The 24031-nt window shown below is 39.1% G+C and overlaps 2 protein-coding genes across 2 annotated transcripts; one reads left to right on the forward strand and one right to left on the reverse strand.

The window, feature by feature from the left end:
* Positions 1-429: 429 nt before the first annotated feature.
* LOC139448492 (uncharacterized) lies at positions 430-13384 on the forward strand. The gene is made up of 4 exons (XM_071230038.1): positions 430-529; positions 1943-2115; positions 9426-9509; positions 12693-13384. Exons 1-4 carry the CDS (start codon positions 493-495, stop codon positions 13098-13100), a joined length of 702 nt encoding a protein of 233 aa, XP_071086139.1. The 5' UTR covers positions 430-492; the 3' UTR covers positions 13101-13384.
* A 4747-nt stretch (positions 13385-18131) lies between these two features.
* LOC139448929 (uncharacterized) lies at positions 18132-22083 on the reverse strand. The gene is made up of 2 exons (XM_071230441.1): positions 22020-22083; positions 18132-18430 (listed from the first exon to the last, which is right to left on the reverse strand). The coding sequence occupies exons 1-2, from the start codon at positions 22081-22083 to the stop codon at positions 18132-18134; spliced, it is 363 nt and encodes a 120-aa protein (XP_071086542.1).
* Between the last annotated feature and the right edge of the window lie 1948 nt (positions 22084-24031).

Raw genomic sequence — 24031 nt, forward strand, 5'->3', positions numbered from 1 at the left:
GCACCGAAGCCCCGGGTTCGATTCTCCTCTGGTGTTCCCCCGCCGTGATATTGTATATAGCTATGGGCGGCGTAAAACCATACTCATTCACTTCTCAGCGATTTTGACTCTTCTAAAGCACTTTCTCAGGACTAATGACTGTCAATCGTGGCCAGCATCAAAATTGTGATTTATACAGATCCGCAAACTGCAACTTATAACAGGCTTTGGATAATTAAACCAATACGTATACAATCTCCTAGCCCGAAAGACTTGGGTACAGCGTAGTTGTTGACAGAATGAACCCTGTCATCATATCGAATAAACATTGTTTGTCGAAAATATCACGTTACAGACTTGATCCACTACGCGACAGATGTATGTACCGTAATGGACAAACGGCTATTTATAACTCTAGGCAAACGGTCGAGATACAAGAAACTAGAAGCATGACGTAGTTAGTGTAGACCTACTTTCAGAAGCATAGCCATTCATTGATTGCAGCGTGAAAAAATGGGCGATTTTGATGACCTGAACCCCGAGGAAAGAGGTAGGCCGACTAGCTTTTACATAGTTATTTATGTCACCTGGCCATTAAGGTGGTTATTGATTGATATCTCCTGCATTGTTTGGCCCACGTTAATGACAAAACCAAACCACGATCAAGGCGACAGTTCACCTGTCCTCGCGATAATTTTGTGTGTCATTTCGGTTTAAGTAATCATGTTTCTGTTTTGTTGTAAAACTGAAAACACCACTGCAGCGTGCTGAGTCATGTTTGTTGTCTAACAGAATTCGTCATTATCTGGTCTCACTGGCTCAATGCGATCTTAGCGCTAAGATGATCTCACTCTCATAGCTTACAATTGTCAACACACTGATCGGCTATTTCCGGGGCGAATTTGTCCGATTGTGTCCGATTTTATGGTTCGCTGGTTACCGCCGCTAGCCCGATCACACGCCGGGTCTATTTCCGTGAATTCCCAATTGAATGCGGGAGCCAGCGAATATATGCAGGCTAACAGAGTTACATCCCTTCAACCGCTGGGGCAACTGGAAAATAACGAATTTGCCATCTAACTGAATGTAGCTCATTTCTTCCGCCTAAAATGAATAAAGTCAAAGCGGCATTGTCATGGGCGAATGATTAATATGTGACATTTTCCAGACATGCATAAGACAAAAAATAATTATTCGCAGTGACTGTTAAATTTGAATATGTATGAGATGACGTAGATGTTGTAGTGAAGTACGTGGAATCGATTTCTGTGACGCAAATGTCCATGGCACACAATAGGCTGGCATACTTGTCCACCCTCACCCCTTATCTCCCGCCAGTGATGGTAATAAGTCGATACGACCCAATAATTGGTCTTGGTTTGTTACCATTGTATTTCAGTGTTCAATTTTGTTTTGCGGGAGTTGTCGTTTTTCGTCGCCTTCAGGGGGCACCATCTTCCACATGGGCAAGCAAACCGGTTTCTAATAATCGGGTTGATGATCGAATGTTTTCAGGCTGTATTTGGTCTGTGTTAACCATCTCCCGCCCGCCCTAAACTTTCATTCCAATGTGACATAATAAAAAGTTCAATGTTGCACCCCGCTGTGGAAATTTATGCCCCGATGTGATTAAAAAAAAAATACTCTTACCATTGTGCACTCATAAAAGAACACATATATATAAGTCAGTTTCATCCCTCTTCAGCTATATATTTTTTTCAAAAGCAAAGCGACACGTTCTACGTCATACATTAATTTAAAGACTATTACCAAGAGTTCTCAATTTTAAAATTTCATAAAATAAGTTACGTAATTAGTGAAAAAAGTTGTTTCTAATTTATCTTTTTCGCCCGCGCGCTCTCTTGCTGGTTGGGGTTATAGATGAGAAACACATAAAAAATACGGATGACTTGGCCACTGAGCCACCGCGACAGCACAGTAAAAAAGTATTTTTGCGTTTCAGAACAGGTAAAGAAATTTCGTGACAGAGGGTTCCTGGCTTTGAAGAAGATATGTCTGATTCAGCTGGGCCTGGCCTCGATCTCCGTGGTTACCGGGATCGTTGCAGTATCCTTTGCTGCCAAGAACCCACAGTTCCCGTACATTATCGCCGCACCGGTCTGGAGCGGGGTACTGGTAAGGCGTTGCTTACTTTTACTTGGTTTGCGAATCCGTCGACTCAATACTGGACAAATGTGTATCTTTAGTTGACAGAGAATGGATACATATATCATAAATGCCATACTTTGACTCGTGAAATAAAAGTCGTATTTGTTGTTGTTTGACTTTTATATGTCAACATAAAATCTTCAAGATCGCGGGCACTCGTGAAGAGCAACCTCCTCGTGGTGAGTGCTGGGTAACGCTGATAGCTCTTCCCCCGTGTGGAACCGGGGCAGAATATTTCCACAGCCTCCCATTGCTGGTCGTATGAGGCGACTAAAATGGGCAACCTGTTTGCCGTGGGTTGCGTCCCTGTGTCGGCGGAGGACGGGAGTCTGGTAGTTGAGGGCACTGGTTCCTGGAACTGTGTTCCTTTGCCCAACACACTACTTCGACCCTTACTTCGCCTAGACGGGTGGTAAGATGGGCCCGGTCTTATCAATCGGCTGGTCATGCCAGGCCCTGTGCATATTATTGTGTTTGCACAAATGTGATTTATATTAATGTATTATTTGGTCTTGGTCATGTATTACGTGTTTGACATCCCAAATTATTATGTAAACGTTTGCCTAGAGTCTTATGCCAGAAGGCGGTGGCTCATGGGCCAATCTGGTGATATGGACCTCTGTATTCTGAGTTTCTCAAGAAAAATGTCTCAGGTCGAACCATCTTGGCGTTTCTTCTTTCAGATCTCTCAGCTATACACATCTGTATTTCTGGAGTATACCACCCCTGTAGCCCTGATGTTGCAGTCTGGTTTCCGCTGCAACATCGTCCTTGTTGACACTCGGTGGCGGGTGGGGAGCAGGGTTGCTGAAACGCATCACTCTACCATGGCTAATACATTACACTCTGGTTCTGTTAAAGCAAATAAAAGACGACATCTTTCTTCTTCGTCAGATGAAGAAGTATCCTCTTTTATGTCTGATTCCTGGCCAAAATTCTTGGTTATTGAAGCTGCAGATGGAAGTCCATTGAAACTTAATCCATTTGCTGTCTCCAAGGGCATCCAAGGTGTCTGCGGAGACGTAAAAAATGTCACTCGACTCAGAGGTGGTTCTCTTTTAGTGGAATGTGTAAGGAGGCAGCAATCTGTCAATCTGCTGGGTCTACAGCAGTTTGTAAACACCCAGGTTGTTGTCTCAGAGCACAAGACACTTAACTCTTGTAGAGGCATTGTCAGGGACTGGTCACGCTGTCTTTCTGACATGTCAGAAGGAGAAATTGCAGACGAGTTGAAATCTCAAGGTGTCACTGTTGTGAAACGGTTTACTAGGAAACAAGGATCAGACATCATCAACACTAATACGTACCTGTTTACCTTTGGATTGACAACTCTACCCAAATCTATTAAAGCCGGTTACTGCAACATCGGAGTGGAGGTATATGTGCCAAATCCTCCCCGTTGTTTTAAATGTCAAAAGTTTGGACATGGTGCAAAATCTTGCCATGGCAAATCTAAATGTTCCCGTTGCGGTGAAGCTCATGAGAGCACTGATTGCACACGTGACATCAAGTGTGCAAATTGCAATGGTGAACATTTAGCATCATCAAAATCTTGTCCAACATTTGACTATGAAACAAAAATTATGAAAATCAAATGCACACAAAATATTTCCTATTTTGAAGCCAAAAAATTAGTTCCGGTTCAATCAAATCCAAATCCGTCTGTTTCATATTCGGCTGCAGTTTCTTCTTCTGCTCCAGTTTCTGTTAAAAGACCTCACACAGCTTCTATATCCTGTCAAACAGACATATCTTGGATAAATAACATGCAAAGATTACTAGAGGAAGTACCTCCAACTTTTAAAACATCTTCCGCTTGTCAAACTGATGATTCAACACCTGAACCATCACAAGATATAGCCCAGGGAGATGCACATCTTACAAAAACAGAGAAAAAAAAGTTGAAGAAGAAGGCAAGGGCACTTCAGCATCTGACTGTGCCCTCCTCTTCTAACACCACTGTGACGGTTCAAAATCATTTTGAACCCTTAACCATGGAGGTCTCTCCTTCCCTCCTAGATCATGGGAATGCCCCCTCCACACGCTCACGTTCGCCGGTTGAACCTCCATGAACAGAGCTCTTAATCTGATACAATGGAATTGCAGAGGACTTAGGTCAAATTTTAATGAACTACAGTTATTAGTACAGGACTTTCAGCCGTCAGCATTCTGTCTTCAGGAGACATATCTCAAGCCTACAGATCAGTTCGACTTGCGAAAATACCTTTCGCATCATTCATTTTCTCCTCCCAGTGTTAAGGCTTCTGGGGAATGTTCTATTTTGGTGAGGCAGGATGTGATCCACAATCCTGTTCCTCTGAATGTCAATCTACAGGCTGTTGCAGTTCGACTCACACTGCACGTAGTTTTTACTTTGTGCTCATTGTATATTCCACCCTCTTCAGCTCTTCAGCGATCTGACCTACAATCGTTATATGACCAGCTCCCGAAACCCTGTATCATCATGGGCGACCTGAATGGTCATAATCCTCTATGGGGAAGTGATAGCACAAATTCTAAGGGTAAAGTCATTGAAGATTTTATCACTGATAATAATCTCTGTATATTTAATGATGGCACAAAAACTTATTTACATCCTGCTAGTGGTTCTTATTCTGTTTTGGATCTTTCAATCTCAGATTCAAATCTGTTAACCGAATTTACATGGTCAGTCCATGATGACATGTGTGGGAGTGACCACTTCCCTTCTCTTCTTACTGCCAACAACCCAGCTGATGAGTCACCTTCAACAAGATGGAATTTTTCAAAGGCAAATTGGCCTTTATTTAAATCATTATGTGAGGAAATATTGACAACTGATATTTTAATAACTGTCCCTGATCCCATTCAGGTGTTTTCTGATAAACTAAATGAACTTGCTGACAAAGCTATTCCTAAGTCCTCTGTAATACCACACATTCGTAAACCATGGTTTGATACAGATTGTAAAAAGGCCAGAAAGATTAGGAAGAAGGCGGAAAAGTATTTCCGTCGACATCCTACCGTACATAATCTTAATAATGTTAAAATAACAAACGCCAAGGCACGGCGTACATTTAAACAAACAAAACGCCAATCGTGGAGAAGATATGTATCAAAAATCAATTCCCGAACTCCGATTTTAAAGGTGTGGAACATGATACAAAAAATCAAAGGTAAAGGTTCAAAGTCTGCTGTTCATCATCTTGAAGATGGAGATAGATTACTGACTGATAAGACTGACATTGCAAATAAACTGGGCGAAACTTTGGCCAAACACTCTTCTTCATCTAATTACGTACCTAAATTTCAAAAATACAAACAACAACAAGAAAAGAAAAGTATTAATTTTAGTTCCGACAATGGTGAAGATTATAACGAAATATTTTCAATTCATGAGCTAAATACTGCACTTGGACAGGCCCATGATACTGCAACGGGTGCTGATAACATCCATTATCAACTTCTAAAACACTTGCCTGAATCATGTTTAGAAGTTCTGCTTTGTATCTTTGATGAAATATGGACTTCAGGGAATTTTCCATCTTCTTGGCATAATGCCATTGTCATACCTATACCAAAGCCTGGCCGGGATCATTCAGATCCTTCAAATTATCGACCGATATCATTAACTAGCTGTGTCTGTAAAACCATGGAACGTATGGTCAACAATAGATTAGTCTGGTACTTGGAAACCAACAATTTAATCACTAACATTCAATGTGGTTTCCGAAAAAACAGAAGTACCATCGACCATTTAGTACGTTTGGATTCGTTTATAAAAAATGCCATTGTAAATAAACAACATGCGGTATCAATCTTTTTTGACTTGGAAAAGGCATATGATACCACATGGAAACATGGTATTTTGACTGATTTACATGACTTTGGTTTGAGAGGCCGTTTGCCTCAATTTGTATCAAAGTTTTTAACGGACAGGCAATTTCAAGTCCGCGTGGGCTCTACCCTGTCTGATCATTATAATCAGGATCAGGGTGTCCCACAGGGCAGTATATTGTCTGTCACTTTGTTTAGTATTAAGATTAACAGTTTAGCAACTGTATTAAATGACTCGATTGATGGGTCATTATTTGTTGACGATTTTAACATTTCGTGTCGTGGCAAAAATATGCGCACTATTGAAAGACAATTGCAGCTTTGCTTAAATAAAATTCAGAATTGGTGTGAAAAAAATGGTTTCAAATTTTCAAAATCCAAAACAAATTGTATTCATTTTTGTCGAAGTTATAAACCTCATAAAGATCCTGAATTGTTTCTTGACTATACTCCAATCAAGGTTGTTGAGGAGGCCAAATTTTTGGGACTTGTTTTTGACCATCATTTGACCTATTTGCCTCATATTAAGTATCTGAAGAATAAATGCCTGAAGGCCTTAGATCTACTGAAAGTCGTATCAAATTCTAAGTGGGGAGGGGATCAGACAACCCTCCTCCACTTATACAGATCGCTTATTCGCTCCAAATTAGATTATGGCTCGATTGTATATGGTGGAGCCTGTAAGAGTAATCTCGAAAAATTAGATACAGTCCACCATCAAGGCCTGAGAGTCTTGGCGCCTTCAGGACATCTCCTATTGATAGCCTCTATGTCGAAGCTGATGAGCCTTCTCTTCACCAACGACGTATTAAATTGTCTCTTCAGTATATTGCAAAACTGCGTTCAAATCTATCAAATCCTGCTTATGATACAGTTTTTCATCCACAATATGAAGAACTGTTTCAGAAGAAACCCAAACATGTTCCACCTCTTGGGGTTCGGATGAAATCCCATATTACTGCTGCAAGGATAGAACTTGATACCGTATCTCCACACAGACTTTTATCATCTCCTCCATGGCAATTGGTTCGACCGACAGTGGATCTAACGCTTGCTAATAACAAAAAATCAGACACTAATGACTTACACTATCAACAGGATTACCTACAGTTGAGGAGCAATTATGATTCTCACCGTTCTATTTTCACTGACGGATCCAAGGACGGTGGCAATGTGTCTAGTGCCACTGTCATTGGATCAAAAACTATCTCTTCCCGATTACCCGACAATAGCTCTATATTCACAGCCGAATCTAAGGCAATACTCACAGCTTTGGAATACATTCAACAGCAGTCCATCCACAAACAATTTATAATATTTTCTGATTCACTGTCTTGTCTTCAGGCGATTAAAAACGTGTCTTCGGGTCATCCATTCATCTTGGATATATTAGAAATGTACAATGACCTTGCCACTGGCCAATACGACATTGTCTTCTGTTGGTTGCTCAGCCATGTCGGCATTGTGGGTAACACAATGGCTGCTGCTGCTGCAAAGGCAGCACTCAACAAATCTGTGACCCCACTTTTTATTCCATACAGTGATATTAAACATGTTATTAGATGTTACATCAGGGACCTTATACAAAAGAAGTGGGACACCCAAGTAGGTGTAAATAAGCTACATGCAATAAAACAAACCATCGGTTACACTTACTTGGGTTGTCAGTCCAGATTTGAAGAGGTCATTCTGCGACGATGTCGTATTGGCCATTCTCGTTATACGCACGAATATTTGTTAAAAGCTGAAGATCCTCCATTCTGTATCCCTTGTGATGAGAGAATCACCGTCAAGCATGTTTTGCTTGATTGTGTCGATTTCTCTCTCACAAGGGATAAATATTATCATTCATCTTCATTAAAGGATCTTTTTAATAATGTCAGTACTCATTTAATTCTTGGTTTTTTAAGAAAAATTGAGTTAATAGATAAATTTTGATTGTATGAATTGTAAAAATAATATTATCATTCATCTTCATTAAAGGATCTTTTTAATAATGTCAGTACTCATTTAATTCTTGGTTTTTTAAGAGAAATTGAGTTAATAGATAAATTTTGATTGTATGAATTGTAAAAATAAGTGGTTTTAATTTGGTAGAATTATTCGATAACTGTGATTGTTTGTGGCTGTACCTTCAAAGGGGGTTGAAGTATCGTAAAATGATTGCTCCCCTGAGAGGGTGCGTAAGTCCCACTTCCTTCAAAGTATGTTTCATTTTCCTGGATTTTAATCGTAGTATGCTTGTTATTTTAAAATATTTTGGCTTCAACTGTCTAACTCTCACCAGTAGCCAAAGGGACGGTGTAAATCCTGCTGGGGTCCCATGTAGGAAGCAGATGTACCGTAAGTCCCCATGGTCCCTAGTATGGTGTCCTAACTTTGGTTGCTGGTGATCTCTAGCCCATTTTTATAATGTATTGTTCAGAGTAGTCACATTTTTATGATAACATGCTAGTTTTAAATCTGTATCTGTGATAGACTAGTACTTTTACTGTCCTTTGTTGATAGATTTTAATATCTATGTGAATGTATTATTACTGTATAACTTGATTTAGTCACTATATGGCTGAAATATTGCCGATGTGACTTTAAATCTTAACTCACTCACTCACTCAAGATCGCGAGCGCGGGCGCCTGGACCGGTGACTGGTCAAATTGTTCCATCGTAAGAAATATCCGGCAATAGCGATCAGCTGTACCAAAGTGCAACGCTTATGGCTATTATTATTTTAAATATATATAGTAAAAGCTGCAATTAAAAAACCATGATATTCCTGATAAAATAATTGTTTCAGATACAATTCTTCCGATAATTTCATAAAAATGTTTGAAGTTATATTATCGGGTAATTTTTACCCGAATCACCGGTCGACAGGGAGAAAACGTGTGTTCAGACTTTGTTTACAAGAAAATACACACGTTAAACTTCATCTCTGCATGTAAAACAGTTCCTAGCAGAACAAGAGTTACAATTTAAACTTTACATCAATATGTCCAGTGATGCTTTATCTCAAATTTCAAATTTGTACAGAACCAAGTTTATTGTCACCCATTGGTTTAACCTGGATTCGCTGAAGCAGAGACCATAAAATAGGCTGAAGGGATACGATGTCATTTTTGTCTGCGCATAATACTCGAAAAATCTTTTTTTTCTCCAAAATACTGAACACCCATTTGATAAATACGTACGGATGCTCGCTCAGTGTATTTGGCAAGTGTATAACATTAAACACATGATTAAATTTTTGAAATCACCCGATACACCGAGCATTAAAAATGATATTGTGATATATATCTGGGAAAGTGTGAACCACAATATGCCGATATACCGGTAATATCTACGAATCAAAGCTGAAACTGAAAACTGAAAACCCAGATTCTTCGTTACTGAACACGCTGGGGCCACGTTCATCCCATAAGGTTAATGTCGTTTCTCATCTTGCAATGATATCTTATTTCAGGTTGCCATTGGTGCCGCGTGTGGATTTCAGGCTTCCAACATTGGCTTCAACAAAGACGACGTTGCAACTAAGGTTAAGGCCCTTGTAAGTAGAACGTGTGTATATCGAGTCGAGCATTTTTTATCTCCTTTATTGGGACATTTATGAAACAAATCTAAGTTAGTCTATATTTCTTTATTTTTAAACGTATGGGTGTTATTTTCATACCCTCTTGTCGATATTTCTCAGTCGTGTATTAGCCATGTTTTGCTTCACAATTATTTATTTTTATTTATTAGATTCTATTTAGTGTACCACGGTCGTATTGACATTGTCAATGTAAGACTATGTCACTCGTCAGTATCGTCACTACCCGTGAGGATTCGGGATAGAATAGGTCTTCAGCAACCCATGCTTGTCGTAAGATGCGACTAACTGGTTCGTCTGGATACGTGTCATCGTATCCCAATTGCGTTGATCGATGCTCATGGTGTCAATCACTGGATTGTCTGGTCAAGACTCGATTATTGACTGACCACCGTCATATAGCTGGAATATTGCTGACCAATCAATCAATTCATCGTCGCCTATATTGGGCTATGTATATTACAATGTTCCACTATCACCCGTATATACACGAGGAATCAAGTCAAGCTAGTCGAGTCAAGTCATATGAACCCTACTTCATACATGAATGCTTTGCGGAAGCTATCACTGTCTGAAGCTGTGTTTAGTGAGGATGCCACACAATGTTGTCAAGCGAGGAACATTACCGCTTGCATGGAGAGATGTAAACTGAGTGCTCAATGATCGGAGCACGAGCTGGTTGCAGGAACCAGACCGTGTCTCAATTCGTTGGTTAAAATATCAACTGCATCCCAATACAGTTCATACATACGAAGTATTCACGATGCCCGCTCTCCCATCAGTACCTCTTCTTCTAATAATTAGACATCAAAATCATATTGACATGACAATTTTCACAAGCTCATCAATAGTTACTTATCATTTTGAAAAACAAGAAAAAAATACGCTAGAAGCAGAACATGGACATTTAGTTTAGGTTGTTGGAACATCGGTGCCGCTTCAGAAACCGTTTAATATTGTTTTTACATCTTTAAGTATCTCGTTGTCAACAAAAGGATGTGACTCAGTCAAATATCCAAGTTCGTCTGCCACTTTGCAAGAAGTTTGGTTGTACCATAAACAGCTCTTTAATATGATAGATGATTGTTCTGGCATATGCTTGAGGTCAAGGTAATTAATTATGAAATAATCATACAAACAGCTTTGAACCTACTTACACATTCTACGATTTTAATTTAGCTTGGTATAATTGACCTCTTGGACAATGGCTCGATTTGAATAGACGGCTGAAAGGTCAAAGTCTCCAGTACGTGTTCATCAAAGATAAATTTGTCAAAATGGCCAGTAATATTTTCGTAGCACTCAAACCTCTCAGTTATTTTGACGACTGATATAATGCAGTATGATAAATCGGACGGTGTGACCGATGGCTACTGGACTGTGATTCAGTGATGTTTGCACACAAAGATCACTTGACCGTATCTCAAACAAAGTCGTGTGAAATATCAACTGGGACCCCAACCCTCCAGATGAATAAGTTATGATGTATTAATGAAAAATAAACATGGAACTCACGTCGTTTATGAACTAATAAAGGTGAGCTTCGGTACCTGCGGTTTGCCGTATGTAGTTTATTTATTAATGAAATTGAAAGTATATTTACCGCATTTAAGTTTGTAGTGTATGGTTTGGGTATTGCATATTGTTTATATATTGTATGTTGTTCATGGTTTGGGTGTTGAATATTGTTTATATATTGTATGTTGTTTATGGTTTGGGTGTTGCATATTGTATAGTTATTGCATGTAGTTGATGGTTGGGGTGTTGCATATTGTGTAGTGATTGTGTGTAGTTTATGGTTTGGGTGTTGTACATTGTATGGATATTGGATGTAGTTTATGGTTGGGGTGTTGCATATTGTATAGTGATTGTGTGTAGTTTATGGTTTGGGTGTTGTATATTGTATAGTTACTGCATGTAGTTTATGGTTTGGGTATTGCATATTGTATAGTTATTGTGTGTAGTTTATGGTTTGGGTGTTGCATATTGTGTAGTGATTGTGTGTAGTTTATGGTTTTGGTGTTGCATATTGTGTAGTGATTGTGTGTAGTTTATGGTTTGGGTGTTGTACATTGTATGGATATTGGATGTAGTTTATGGTTTGGGTGTTGCATATTGTATAGTTATTGTGTGTAGTTTATGGTTTGGGTGTTGCATATTGTATAGTGATTGTGTGTAGTTTATGGTTTGGGTGTTGCATATTGTATAGTTATTGTGTGTAGTTTATGGTTTGGGTGTTGTATATTGTATAGTTATTGTGTGTAGTTTATGGTTTGGGTGTTGCATATTGTATAGTTATTGCGTGTCGTTGATGGTTTGGGTGTTGCATATTGTGTAGTGATTGTGTGTAGTTTATGGTTTGGGTGTTGTATATTTTATAGATATTGGATGTAGTTTATGGTTTGGGTGTTGCATATTGTATAGTGATTGTGTGTAGTTTATGGTTTGGGTATTGCATATTGTATAGTGATTGTGTGTAATTTATGGTTTGGATGTTGTATATTGTATAGTTATTGCGTGTCGTTGATGGTTTGGGTGTTGCATATTGTTTAGTGATTGTGTGTAGTTTATGGTTTGGGTGTTGCATATTGTATAGATATTGCATGTAGTTTATGGTTTGGGTGTTGCATATTGTATAGTGATTGTGTGTAGTTTATGGTTTGGGTGTTGCATATTGTATAGTGATTGTGTGTAGTTTATGGTTTGGGTGTTGTATATTGTATAGTTATTGTGTGTAGTTTATTGTTTGGGTGTTGCATATTGTATAGTGATTGTGTGTAGTTTATGGTTTGGGTGTTGTATATTGTATAGATATTGTGTGTAGTTTATGGTTTGGGTGTTGCATATTGTATAGTTATTGTGTGTAGTTTATGGTTTGGGTATTGCATATTGTATAGTGATTGTGTGTAGTTGATGGTTTGGGTGTTTTATATTGTATATAGTTATTGTGTGTAGTTTATGGGTTGGGTGTTGTGTATTGTTTATTTATTGTAAATAGTTTATGGTTTGGGTATTGTGTATTGTTTATTTATTGTGTGTAGTTTATGGTTTGGGTAATGTTTATTGTTTAATTGTTGCATTTAGTTATATTTACTAAATGTAGCTTTAAGTGAGAATAATCCGATTTAATCTCTTTTGCAGGTGATTCTACATTACGTTTTCAACGTCTTGTGTATTACAATCTGCATTGCAAGTGCAGTTTTCGGTATTCTCGGTGTGGTGTTCTGTCGGTCATCGGACGTCAAGCTGTCGGCACGTTGTATCCCCGACACTACAGCATTGATCGCAACGTCAGGTGTGTCGGCCGCCGTCGGTTTGCTTCTGTCCTTATTTTGCATGTTAGGAACATGTTATTTCTGTTGCTATGGAAGATCACTCGGGTTCAAGTCAAAACGGGAAATGCAGCGGCAAATGAAGACCATGCAAAGACAGTTGGCTGAAGTACGTGCACAAGTCGCTGCAAGTCAAGGCCAAACTTATAATAATCAAGGTCAAGGAAACTATTATGCAGGTCAAGGTTCAGTAAATGAAGGCTACTCCAAATGGTAGCCAAACGGCAGCGAAATACATCGGACCAATCAGGGAGAAGCTTTTGTAAGAAGACAGTCTTAATGTAGTTTATGCAGATCATGCATACACCAGAATTCGCTGGCCGTTGGGATTGAGACACTCGTCCCTACATGTATTGATGCTCATCCCTCTATACAGGAAAGAACGGACATTCTTAAACATGTACTGGGTTCATGTAACCAACCCGTGGGGCAAGTGTAACCAACACAAATGAAATACCGGACATTGGTAATTCCTCCTCGATTATACCGTGTATCATATGTCCACCCTATTGTGATATATACCCTGGACCTATTCACAAAGATTGCTTCGTTTTGAGTCCGGTTTGATTGACACGACGTTAACGTTATGACTGTTAATTAGTATGCAAAAAATGCTGAGTAATTATGTATTCCTACACAGTGATTCGGTCGCTTACTTCGGGGAATTCAAATCATATTCTCACCCTTTGACATTTGGTCATGTGATCCAAAGTAGCCAATCATAACACAGAACACACTTTCTATAGGTTTACAATTAGTTTTGATACCAACTGTTTTCTCTGGTATCATTGAAGTCCCAACATAGACACGTAAGTAAAACGTACCCATGTAAATTTGTCCAGTGTAGCTCAAGTAACACGTGCGTTATGGATAGTGAACATTTTACACTCCACGAAAGAATGTATTTCACATTTCACCCACATGACTTTTGTCTCCCCTTTCCTTTTTCACAAAACGCATATCCAGGGAAGAAAGAAAAAAAAGAAATTCATTATGGTCAGTGTGAGATCCTTTGATCATGTCTCACGAACGGACACTATAGTGAAACTAGAAATACCAACTGAAGCAGGCTTTTTGTCCTATCCCTTAAGGTAGTCATCGAGCGCTTATTCCGAGAGTGGCTTTTTCCCCAAACGAGGATTTCAATTTCATGCCATTTGTAGCCTCAACGTGTTTTACTTGACGTTCACTTGACATACACTTGTAGTTACAACAATGGTAGTCTGGACGCATGGTGTTTTGGATTGTGGGTGCAGATGTACGCCATCTAACAGTGATGCGTACCAGTTCATACCCGTTGGGATTCCGTCTCACCCCTGGAGGTGATCTGGCGGTCTAGATAACCCCGGGTCGGGAGCCTTAAAAAACGATAAACTTTTGATTCTCGTCCGTCTTGCTAGACGATACTGTTGTTCTTGGACGCTTCTTCATCTCAAAGGGTTTTTCTCTCCTGGGATGGAAACTGTTACCATTCTCATGGGCGAAACTTGGGTCATTCTTGACCTTACTGACTTCTCTCACAAAGTCCACAAAAATTGAAAATGGGGGGGAATGGTACTCCATGACGCTCCTTGTATTTGAAGGCTTGGTTTGTCCATTTTAGTCTTGAAGGCCGTACGTCAACGATAGGTATTATGCCTGAAGAGCTGTCCCGATAGGACAGGAGTGGCTTGTATTTCACATTTTGTTTGACAGCTTCAATTTCAGAGAGTAGATCAGACAATTCGTACAACTTCTTGTTGTCTTTGCTGGTGATTCTGGGAAAGTTGGCTAGTCTAGTCTTCAATGAAGATTCAACAACTTCATGAGAGCCATACCTATCGTCCAACCTCTCCCACACACGGTCTAGCCCTCTCCGAGGATCGTGAACGTTCGCAGCTCTTAGGCTGAGGACATGTTTAGCTGACTCAGGCCCAAGCCATTTGACCAGTAAGTCTTGTTCTTCAATAGGATACACTTGCATCTCATCCATAACACTGATGAATCCTGCCTTCCAAATGCCGTAAGCTTCAGGTCGATCATTGTAGTACCGGAGCCTGGGCAGAAGGAGGTCTTTCTTCAATAAAAATAGAGAGAGCTCTGAAATTGGGTGGAAGGATGGCGCATTAGCATTATCAACAAACGCTCGGTGATTAGACACCCCATTGCTTGCATTGTTAGCTGTGTTTTGATTAGGCACAGTAGTTTCGTGATCTCTGATATGATATCGTGTTGGAGTTGCGAAACATATATCTCGGTACCTTCCGCCGGGTCATCATTCGGTAAACAAGTATCAATGATTTGTGATTGCGTAGAATGATCATCCATCGAGCATAAGGCTGCGACTTCTGCTTCTGCTAGTGCAACTTCTTTCTGTTGCTGCAATAACTTGAGTTCTGCTTCGAGCTCGGCTGTTTTCCGAATTGCTTTGGCTGTGAATATTTGTTGCTGCACGTCTGTAGCAGCTTGTTGTTTAAGAATATCTTTAAGGGCATACTGTACCCCGGCCTTGGCCGCTTCAATGTTAGCGAGTTTTCTTGCTAATCTAGGACTCTGTTGGGTGCTCCTAGAACTAATAGTTGCACTTGACTGTTTTGAGGACCTTCTTGCCGAAGATTGGTGAGACGCATTTTCCAATGTTGACTGAATTTGATGATCAAATCTACTGATAGCACAACTAACACGCTGCTTATACTCTTTCATTGTAGAAACATGTGAATTGAGGTCTGCTTGGCTTTCAAGACTACTTGATCTTGTGAGAAAACCAACATAATCCTCGGATAGTTCACAATAAGAATCAAAACTACCTGATAATTGTTTTTCTCCTTCACGTAATGACATCAAGTCACCTGGACACATGTCACCAAAGGCCATGTTGATTTGAACAAGTTTCCATAAAGCTCCAAGTTGTGTGAGATAGGTGGCTCGAGAAGTTTCAAAGTAAGTTTTACAGAGAAGGGACTCCACACAGAAGAGTGCACATGCATATTGCTAAAGAGGAGTGAGTGAATACCACTAAAAATAACTTGTTACGGAGTAACGGAACAGAGACAGAATCGGCCATCTGTAACCCATGTGCAACTTAATGGACCTGGCGGAGAGGGTGGGCTTGTATCTTGCTTGTTTGTTGTTTATCCCCGCAGTGAAATATTAAATATTACAGCCATATAAATGCGGCGTGCAAATACTCAAGTCTGGACTTGACATTGTAACTTGCACTCTGGGTGCGAGGGTTTCAAGCTCGGTGACTTGGTTGATTATTTCTTATTGCACCCCGATGATATGGAATGTTGTTCATTATATCAACCACTGGTTTGTCTAGTCAAGAGTGTTTTCTGGTTGCCATGATAAAGCTGAAATAAGGATGACTACGGCGTAAAATAACACACAAACAAACGTAACATAAACTGTCAAGTCGATATAGGCCCATGTCGTACATGACCGCATGATGGTGTTTAAGCAGCACTGAAGGAATCTGCATGCCATACACACACTCAGACGTCACGCTGCCTGGCACAAGCATCTCAGCACATACTCTCAGTCGCCACAGAGACTGTCAAACTGTCGACTCCAGTCACAGAACATACTTTACCAGTTAATTCAACAGATCAGAATACGGACAATCAGCGTATGTTTTAGCGTCATCTTACGTTCATAAAAGCAGAGCGGACATGATACTGGTACCTCAAAACACTGTAACAAAACTCCGACATATGCATCTATATGATGTTGCATTTGACTAGATATGTATCTCTACCTTCAGACACAAGTGTCTGATGTCTGGGGCTTTAGTCCTTGGTGTCTACATTTCACATCTTTAAAGTACAATCGAGCAAACCCTTTCCACCATGATGTCCAAGAGCGTCATTCGACTCTTGCTCAGAAGTTGTTTGCTGAAGGTACCAACATTCGACATGTGGAGGACATTTTCAAATTTGACGTACCATGATCTTAATAGTTAGTGATCAGGTTGTATTGGTACTTTTGTCAGTGTTCCTATTTGTTATTTTGAAATGTTATCTATTAAAGGGGAGGAGTGTAGGGGTGGGTTTGGTGGAGAATGGTTGCTTTTGGTTGGGCTGGATTGGACGGTTTAGAGGTACGGGATTTGGAAGGGTTTGGGACGGAGTGGGAAAAAGAATTGGGCGAGGTTTGGTAGGGATGATTTTTTGGGTGGGATTAAATGGGATATCATATGTTCACATTTAGCCAAACAATAACACGTCATTTAATATTTCATCCATATTTTCAAATACATAATGATTGTGCTTTCTGAAAAGTATATATTTGAGATATGAAGAGATATTGTTCATAATGACCCGAACCCCAACTCACTCTTTCGTTTTTGATAAAAGCAGACAATTAATCCGTAAAAAACAACAACGTATGACTGGTATGCATGTACTGTTGACAGAAACTAGTTGACAAGCTATTCACACACATACAGTTAAGTATTATTTTGTATTCTATGTATGGTTTGTGTTATGTCCATGTTACAATCCTCGAGACACGGTGCAGCTCCACAATGCTATTCTACCTGAATCCTCCACGCACTTAAATTACCGATTCATTTCTCATTTCATTAATCGATCACTAGTTTTGAATCTCACAATTTTGAAAAATAATATTTTACACTACAAGAATTTAGTTCACAGTTTACCCACACGACCTTGGTCTCCCCTCCCTTATTCACTATGGACATATCCAGGTAAATATAACAATGTTTTATCGTGGTCAGCTGTAGCCGAAAAAATATTCTAAACCACAAACATCCCTTTCCTTTACTATCTAGTTGTCGTCTCTTAAAATCTCAGGCTCATTAGTTAGTTTTGATACCAATTGTTTTCTATGGAAACATTAAAGTCCTAACATAGACACGTAAATGATGGTAAAACGTTCATAGTTCCATGTCAATATGTCCAGTGTTGTCAAATGTACCTCAAGTAACACGTGTATTATCGATAGTGTACATTTTACATTTAACCAAAGAATGTGTTCCACAGTTTACCCACACGACCTTGGCCTCCCCTTTCTAATTCACTATGGACATATCCAGGAAAATATTAAAAAAATGCAAATGTATCATGGTCAGTGTGACATCCTTTGATCATGTCTCGCGAATGGACACTATGGACTTTTGTAGTGAAACTGGAAGTACAAACTGAACCAGGCTGTTGTCCTATCCCTCAAAGGTAATCATCAAGCACTTATTCCGACAACGGCTTTTTCCCAAAACGATGCTCACAATATCATGCCATTGTGTTTGTCTTCACATACACTGGTAGTTGGAACTCTGGTAGTTGGAACACTGGTAGTTGGAACTCTGGTAGTTGGAACACTGGTAGTTGGAACACTGGGAACACTGGTAGTTGGAACTCTGGTAGCTGGAACACTGGTAGCTGGAACACTGGTAGTTGGAACACTGGGAACACTGGTAGCTGGAATTCTGGTAGTTGGAACACTGGGAACACTGGTAGCTGGAACTCTGGTAGTTGGAACACTGGGAACACTGGTAGCTGGAACACTGGTAGTTGGGACACTGGTTGTGTGTGGAGAAAGGGAACTCCACTGTGATATATTTAGGTAACGTTTTTCCTTTTGGTTCTCCATCGGTAACCCACGTGCGACTAAATGGAACTGGTGGTCAGGCTGGGTTTGTACCTTGTTTGTTTGATATTAAACCCTGGAGTCTGGACCTGGCAGTGCACCTAGCACTCTGGGTTAGAGGGATTTAGGCTCGGTGGCAGGTTGATTGGGTCTAATTGTAACCAACAACCTAGCATGTTGCTCATGATATCAACCACTGGTTTGTCTGATGAAGATAATTTTCTGGTTGCTATGATAAAGCTTAAATTAGGATGACTACGGCGATAAATAACAACAAAAACATAAACTGACACGGCGCATGATGATGTTTGAGCAGCACAAAAGAAAACTGAAATCTGCATCTCATACACACCAGTTGTCTGACATAATGCTGCATTACACAAGTGTGTCAGCCGAAATTCTCAGTCGTCACAGAGACTGTGAAACTGTAAACTCAAGGCACAGAACATCCTTCACCAGTTAATTCAACAGATAAGAAAAGGGGCAAGGAACTATCAGCAGCACTTGCAAGACAAAAATACCACCATACTAAAACGTATGCTCAGAGTCATTGTACGTTCATGCTTGTTGGATTGATGCTTGTCGTAAGAGGTGACTAACGGGATCGGTTGGTCAGGCTCGCTGACTTAGTTGATGCATGTAGTGATAGTTCGTGATTCTTGTATTGTGGCGAGGACTAGGCGGAGTGTACCTTCAGAGGACATGAGCATTGATTCTTTGGCAGTTGTATTCAATTGATATATAAGCAATCCATGGACAAAGGTCCTAGACCTGTGTCACAGCTGGCGTTCCTCCCACATTAAGCTGACGGCACTTAAGTAGCACAACATTACCGAATCACGGATCCCTACGTTAATATTCAGTGCTTGTTTATTTGGCAAATGTTTTTTTCCATATCAAACTGAACATAGGCCCCCCCGTGACTGGTCTAGAAACATCAAGAGTTGCGGCTCTTAGTCGCAAGGATCTCACGATCAAGGGTTCGAGTCCAGGCTGTCAACCTCATACCCTTGCTCGTTGGTGATAAACAACACAAAAATGCTTTTAATTAGTTTGTGTAATGGTTATGCTATGTCTCGGTTAAGCAACAGCTGTTGTATTTAATCGTTGTTCGAGGCAATTACGTTTCATATCATGTAGACTATTCATTAACGTGTAGAACAATGATGATTGGCGTACCTGTAATTATCGATTATAATGCATATATGCGCTCAAGCTATATCTGCAGACACACACAGCGTGGCAAGTATCAAATAGGAAGGTCATAATGTCAAGAAAACTGCACAAGCTTGTGCATAATATTTATTTCCAGTCTGGACTAAGTCTGTATCTGGCCACTTTCGAGGTAAGACATTCAAAACATATCAGTATATGTGATGAGTGAATATATCAATGTTGTTTTATGTCTTAACCAGCAATGCTCTAGGTGTTAAGCGGCGGCCAGTAAATAATAAGCACTGTGTCAGCCAGACCAGCGGTTGATAGCAACGATCCACATGCTCGGGGCTCAATGACACAAAATGAGCCAAATCATATTTGTAAGACCCTTTCTTTGTAAACTCTAAAACTAGTGCAACGGTATTGAAGCTCACCTTTATATGTCGTCAACAGTTTAATATGTCAACAAAGACAGACATCTAACAAAGGGTGTGGCGGCCATATTGAACATGGGCGATCTTTTTTAATGTATCGCCCCTTCACTTACCTGCTAGGTCCAACCTGAACTTATAGCGTGTGTGGTATGTGCCGTGCGAGCGGCAATGCTACATTTACACTTGTAGACGGTTAACCCCGTTCAGCCTTCGCCTTTATCGGCAACATTCACGCTGGTGTATGTGCATTTTGTCTTTTTGCCTAAGAATAATATACCTCATGTCCTGAAATATATGTCCGGTGATGCAATGATACACTAGGGATGAGCACGGCTGCTTATAGTGAAATTATAAGCCACTTGATGGCCGTCCGAAGTCAAGGTCGCTTTGTTGACGTTTTAACAATCGGCATTTAACTTGTTGCCTTTGATGTCTAAATATCACATTTTCAAATATGAAACATATTTTAATTATATAAATAGGAATATTTATGTGCATATTATCGCCGCGTATGCGAGATGCACGTGTTTCAGTACAGAGCCTTGGTGATGCAGTACTTGAAATTTGAAGGTCATATGCAAGTCGAAGTTGGCCAGAAAATATTGCGAATATTATGTGACACAAGTATTTAGTAGGTATTTGACTGAGGGAGGTGACTCAGATGTGTCCAAGGGACTGTAAAAGAAACAGACAAATGATGTCATTACTACATATCTTAATATCATGTTGAAAATAAACGGGATGGAAATCCCGAAATCCTTTTTGGTATTTGTAAGGGTTGGTGCATAGTGTATAAAAAGATTGAATTGGTGAATTGTGGCCTTTTGTTGCTAATGACTACCATGATAATATCTCAGTTCTGATCGTATAAGATAGATAGCATGATGATATTTATTCTATTTTGAACATAAGAAAAGTATATTTGTAGACACAGAAAAGCCTAGATAGATATATGCGTATATTCGAAATGCGGGTTCAAATGCACATTCAAGGGTGTTATCTAAACTACTTTTTATATCTTACAAATTAAAAACAATACATTCATACTTATCTTCAATCTCTATAATGGTGATTGTATTAACAGTGTTGCAAACGTCACATGATTTACATGTTACTGACCTACATCCAGTTTGCTATGACAATGATCAGATGATTGTAACAGATGAAGCTAAATTTTAAGTTGATCCGACTCAGCAATTAATTTTTCCATATTCTATACTTATGGTTTATATTCCCACAGAAATAAGTCGATAATGTTATGCTTTTATTTCTTTACATCAATAGACATCTGCATAGCAAAATGTAATACCTTAATAAGATATGTTTGTAACATTGTGCGTGTATTGTAGTATTGCATTACACATGTATGGCTTTTGAGTAGTCATTATATATCAGTTATAATTAAAACAAATAAAATATACAGAAATGTAGCATTTAGATATATCTATAGGAAATATATATATGTATCTGTGTATCCAACACATTTTATTGGGTACGTATATTTCAACTCAGTAACTGATTGCTTGATAGCTTTTTGGTCGATTTGCAATTGGTATATTTCTAAAAAATATGGTCAGAAGAAAAAGAGTGAAATGAGATGTAAGGAGAAATATTGACATGCAGGTATTTAAAGTCGGTTCTGTTATTCTTCTTATTATATAATAATTATAGATCCGCTCTTGGAAAAGCTCCCGAAATTAAGAATTGTTCTGGGCTCTGGTCTGTGGAGACGGAAGAAAAATAAACCTGTTCGGGGACGCCTGCTTGCGACGACATAAACCAGTTGAGCAAAAAATGAAATAGTGTTCCTGCTATTTATAACTAAATAAAGGACGATGATATTTACAATGATGTTAACTTTAAATGAATTACGTTTGACTGACCGCAATACGTGTGCAACGAAAGTTCTCGGATGAGTGACAGAAACAAATGAATTTTCACCTAGCATTTTACCTGACCTGAGCCCTCTATGAATCTATAATCTAAAACACTGATAATATCAGCCTTTTCTAACTCATCCATAAATCAATAGATGTTTTCGTTATTTTGATTATTTACCGTGCACTCAAACATCAAAAATACAAATATACATTACACAAAAATTACTTAGGATCCCCTATTAAATATATGATATAATTGATACATATATTACCTGATACACTTCATTCCTGCAGATTTATTTTTACACCTTCGAAAAAGTTGAACTAAACGCTGGAAGTATTATAAGAAAACGGCTAAGGGAACGTACTCCCGTGCATTTCAGGAAAGGCTCAGTATATGGGCTTATATAACGGATATCTCTGAGTGTCAAGCTGGAGATAATTATTTACCTATTTGCCATATTTTCACTTTAATTGCTTTTGTTCAGAAATAGTTTATGTTGATTGGAAAGAACACATTTTGATGTAGTTAATCGTTAGACTCTGCAGTGTAAAATATTTAATATGTTTTAACCAATTATATTTTCAAGTTTAAAAGCTATGGTACGTACATGGGAATGAAGAATTATCTATCTTTGAATGTCCACGTGGCTTGGAACAATTGTTTTCTTACCCGTGAAGATCCGGGATAGAAAATATCTTCAACTCATGCTTGCCGTAAAAGGCGACAATGATTGTCGCAAACGGCGACTAACGGGATCATGTGGTTGATGCATGACATCGTATCCCAATTGCATGGATCGATGCTCATTATGTCAATCATTGGATTGTCTGGTCCAGACTCAAATATTTACAGACAGCCGTCATATAGGTAGAATATTGCTAAGTGCGTAGTTAAACAACAAATAAACAAACAAAACGAAACAATTGTTTAGTCCTCTTCATTTCCCTTTTCATCAATGACGTATATCACTTTGTGAAACATTGTGAATATAGTCCAACCAGATCAAGACATATTTCTATTTTTAAAAAGTGTGACATCACACATTAATAGTAACTAAATATTTTCGAAATATCTTATGACACGTGGAAATGATTTATTTAAAAAAAGCATACACTTCATATCATTGTCTGTAGAAGTAATTGTTTAGCTTCACAAGGGAAACAATATACACGATGACTGTACTGCAATGATCGAAGTTATGTGATCTCGGTGAATTTAAGTGACAAAATCCTTCCAGAATCATAATGATAAAAATTAAAACGAAAAGAGTCGATTGTCCGATTCCGAATATATCACGAGCATGTGTTTATGAGTCATTATACAACAGTGAAGATACCAGGTGTTCGCAAGAAGGTGAGCGTATCCTACCCCACCTGTGGCATCCGTCACGAACACATGCAAAGGCAATTCAATTGTACAACTGAAAAAAAACCACGGGAACATATGGTACAAGTCAAAATAGGGAATTGCATCGGACATCATTTTTGTCACTGAAATGTCCCCTAGATGTCGACCATAAGCATTTTGAAAGCTTTACCGAGGCATTGAATGTTGTAACCTTGATCGAACAACTTCAGAGCAAGAGTGGAATGATGCTTTTTGAAATCTTGGTTTAAAGACCACGTTGATTTTATCTCAAAAGATGTTAAAATGTAAACACGAAAGGCTGGATCTGCTGGAATATTGCTCGACAAGTTGACTGTTGGAAAATTGAAGTCATCCTTCATCATCACGTTTTGAGACAAAAGCCCCATGGATCAAGGAATGAAGTTTTCCCTTAGGGTTTGTCATGTGAGATAGTGGTGTACCAAGTTGAAAAATCAAATGGTTTAACAGAATGGAACTTGGTTCGTTTATGAGATTGCAAAATTCAGTGTGCCTTGCACCACACTGACTATATCATGGGCATGAAATACGTCTATGCTATCGGTGGCGCCAGTCACAAACACATGTCAAGTCAAGTGTTCACTAAACAAACACGGGACCATACGCTACAAGTAAATAGAGACTAAATTTTGGTCGCTTATGCGAAAAAATTTGGAAATGTTCATTCATGTCTACCACAACACTTTCTAAAATCTTTAAA

Source organism: Haliotis cracherodii, unplaced genomic scaffold, assembly GCF_022045235.1.
Source record: "Haliotis cracherodii isolate W230 unplaced genomic scaffold, xgHalCrac1.p SCAF_7, whole genome shotgun sequence".
NCBI lineage: Eukaryota > Metazoa > Mollusca > Gastropoda > Lepetellida > Haliotidae > Haliotis > Haliotis cracherodii.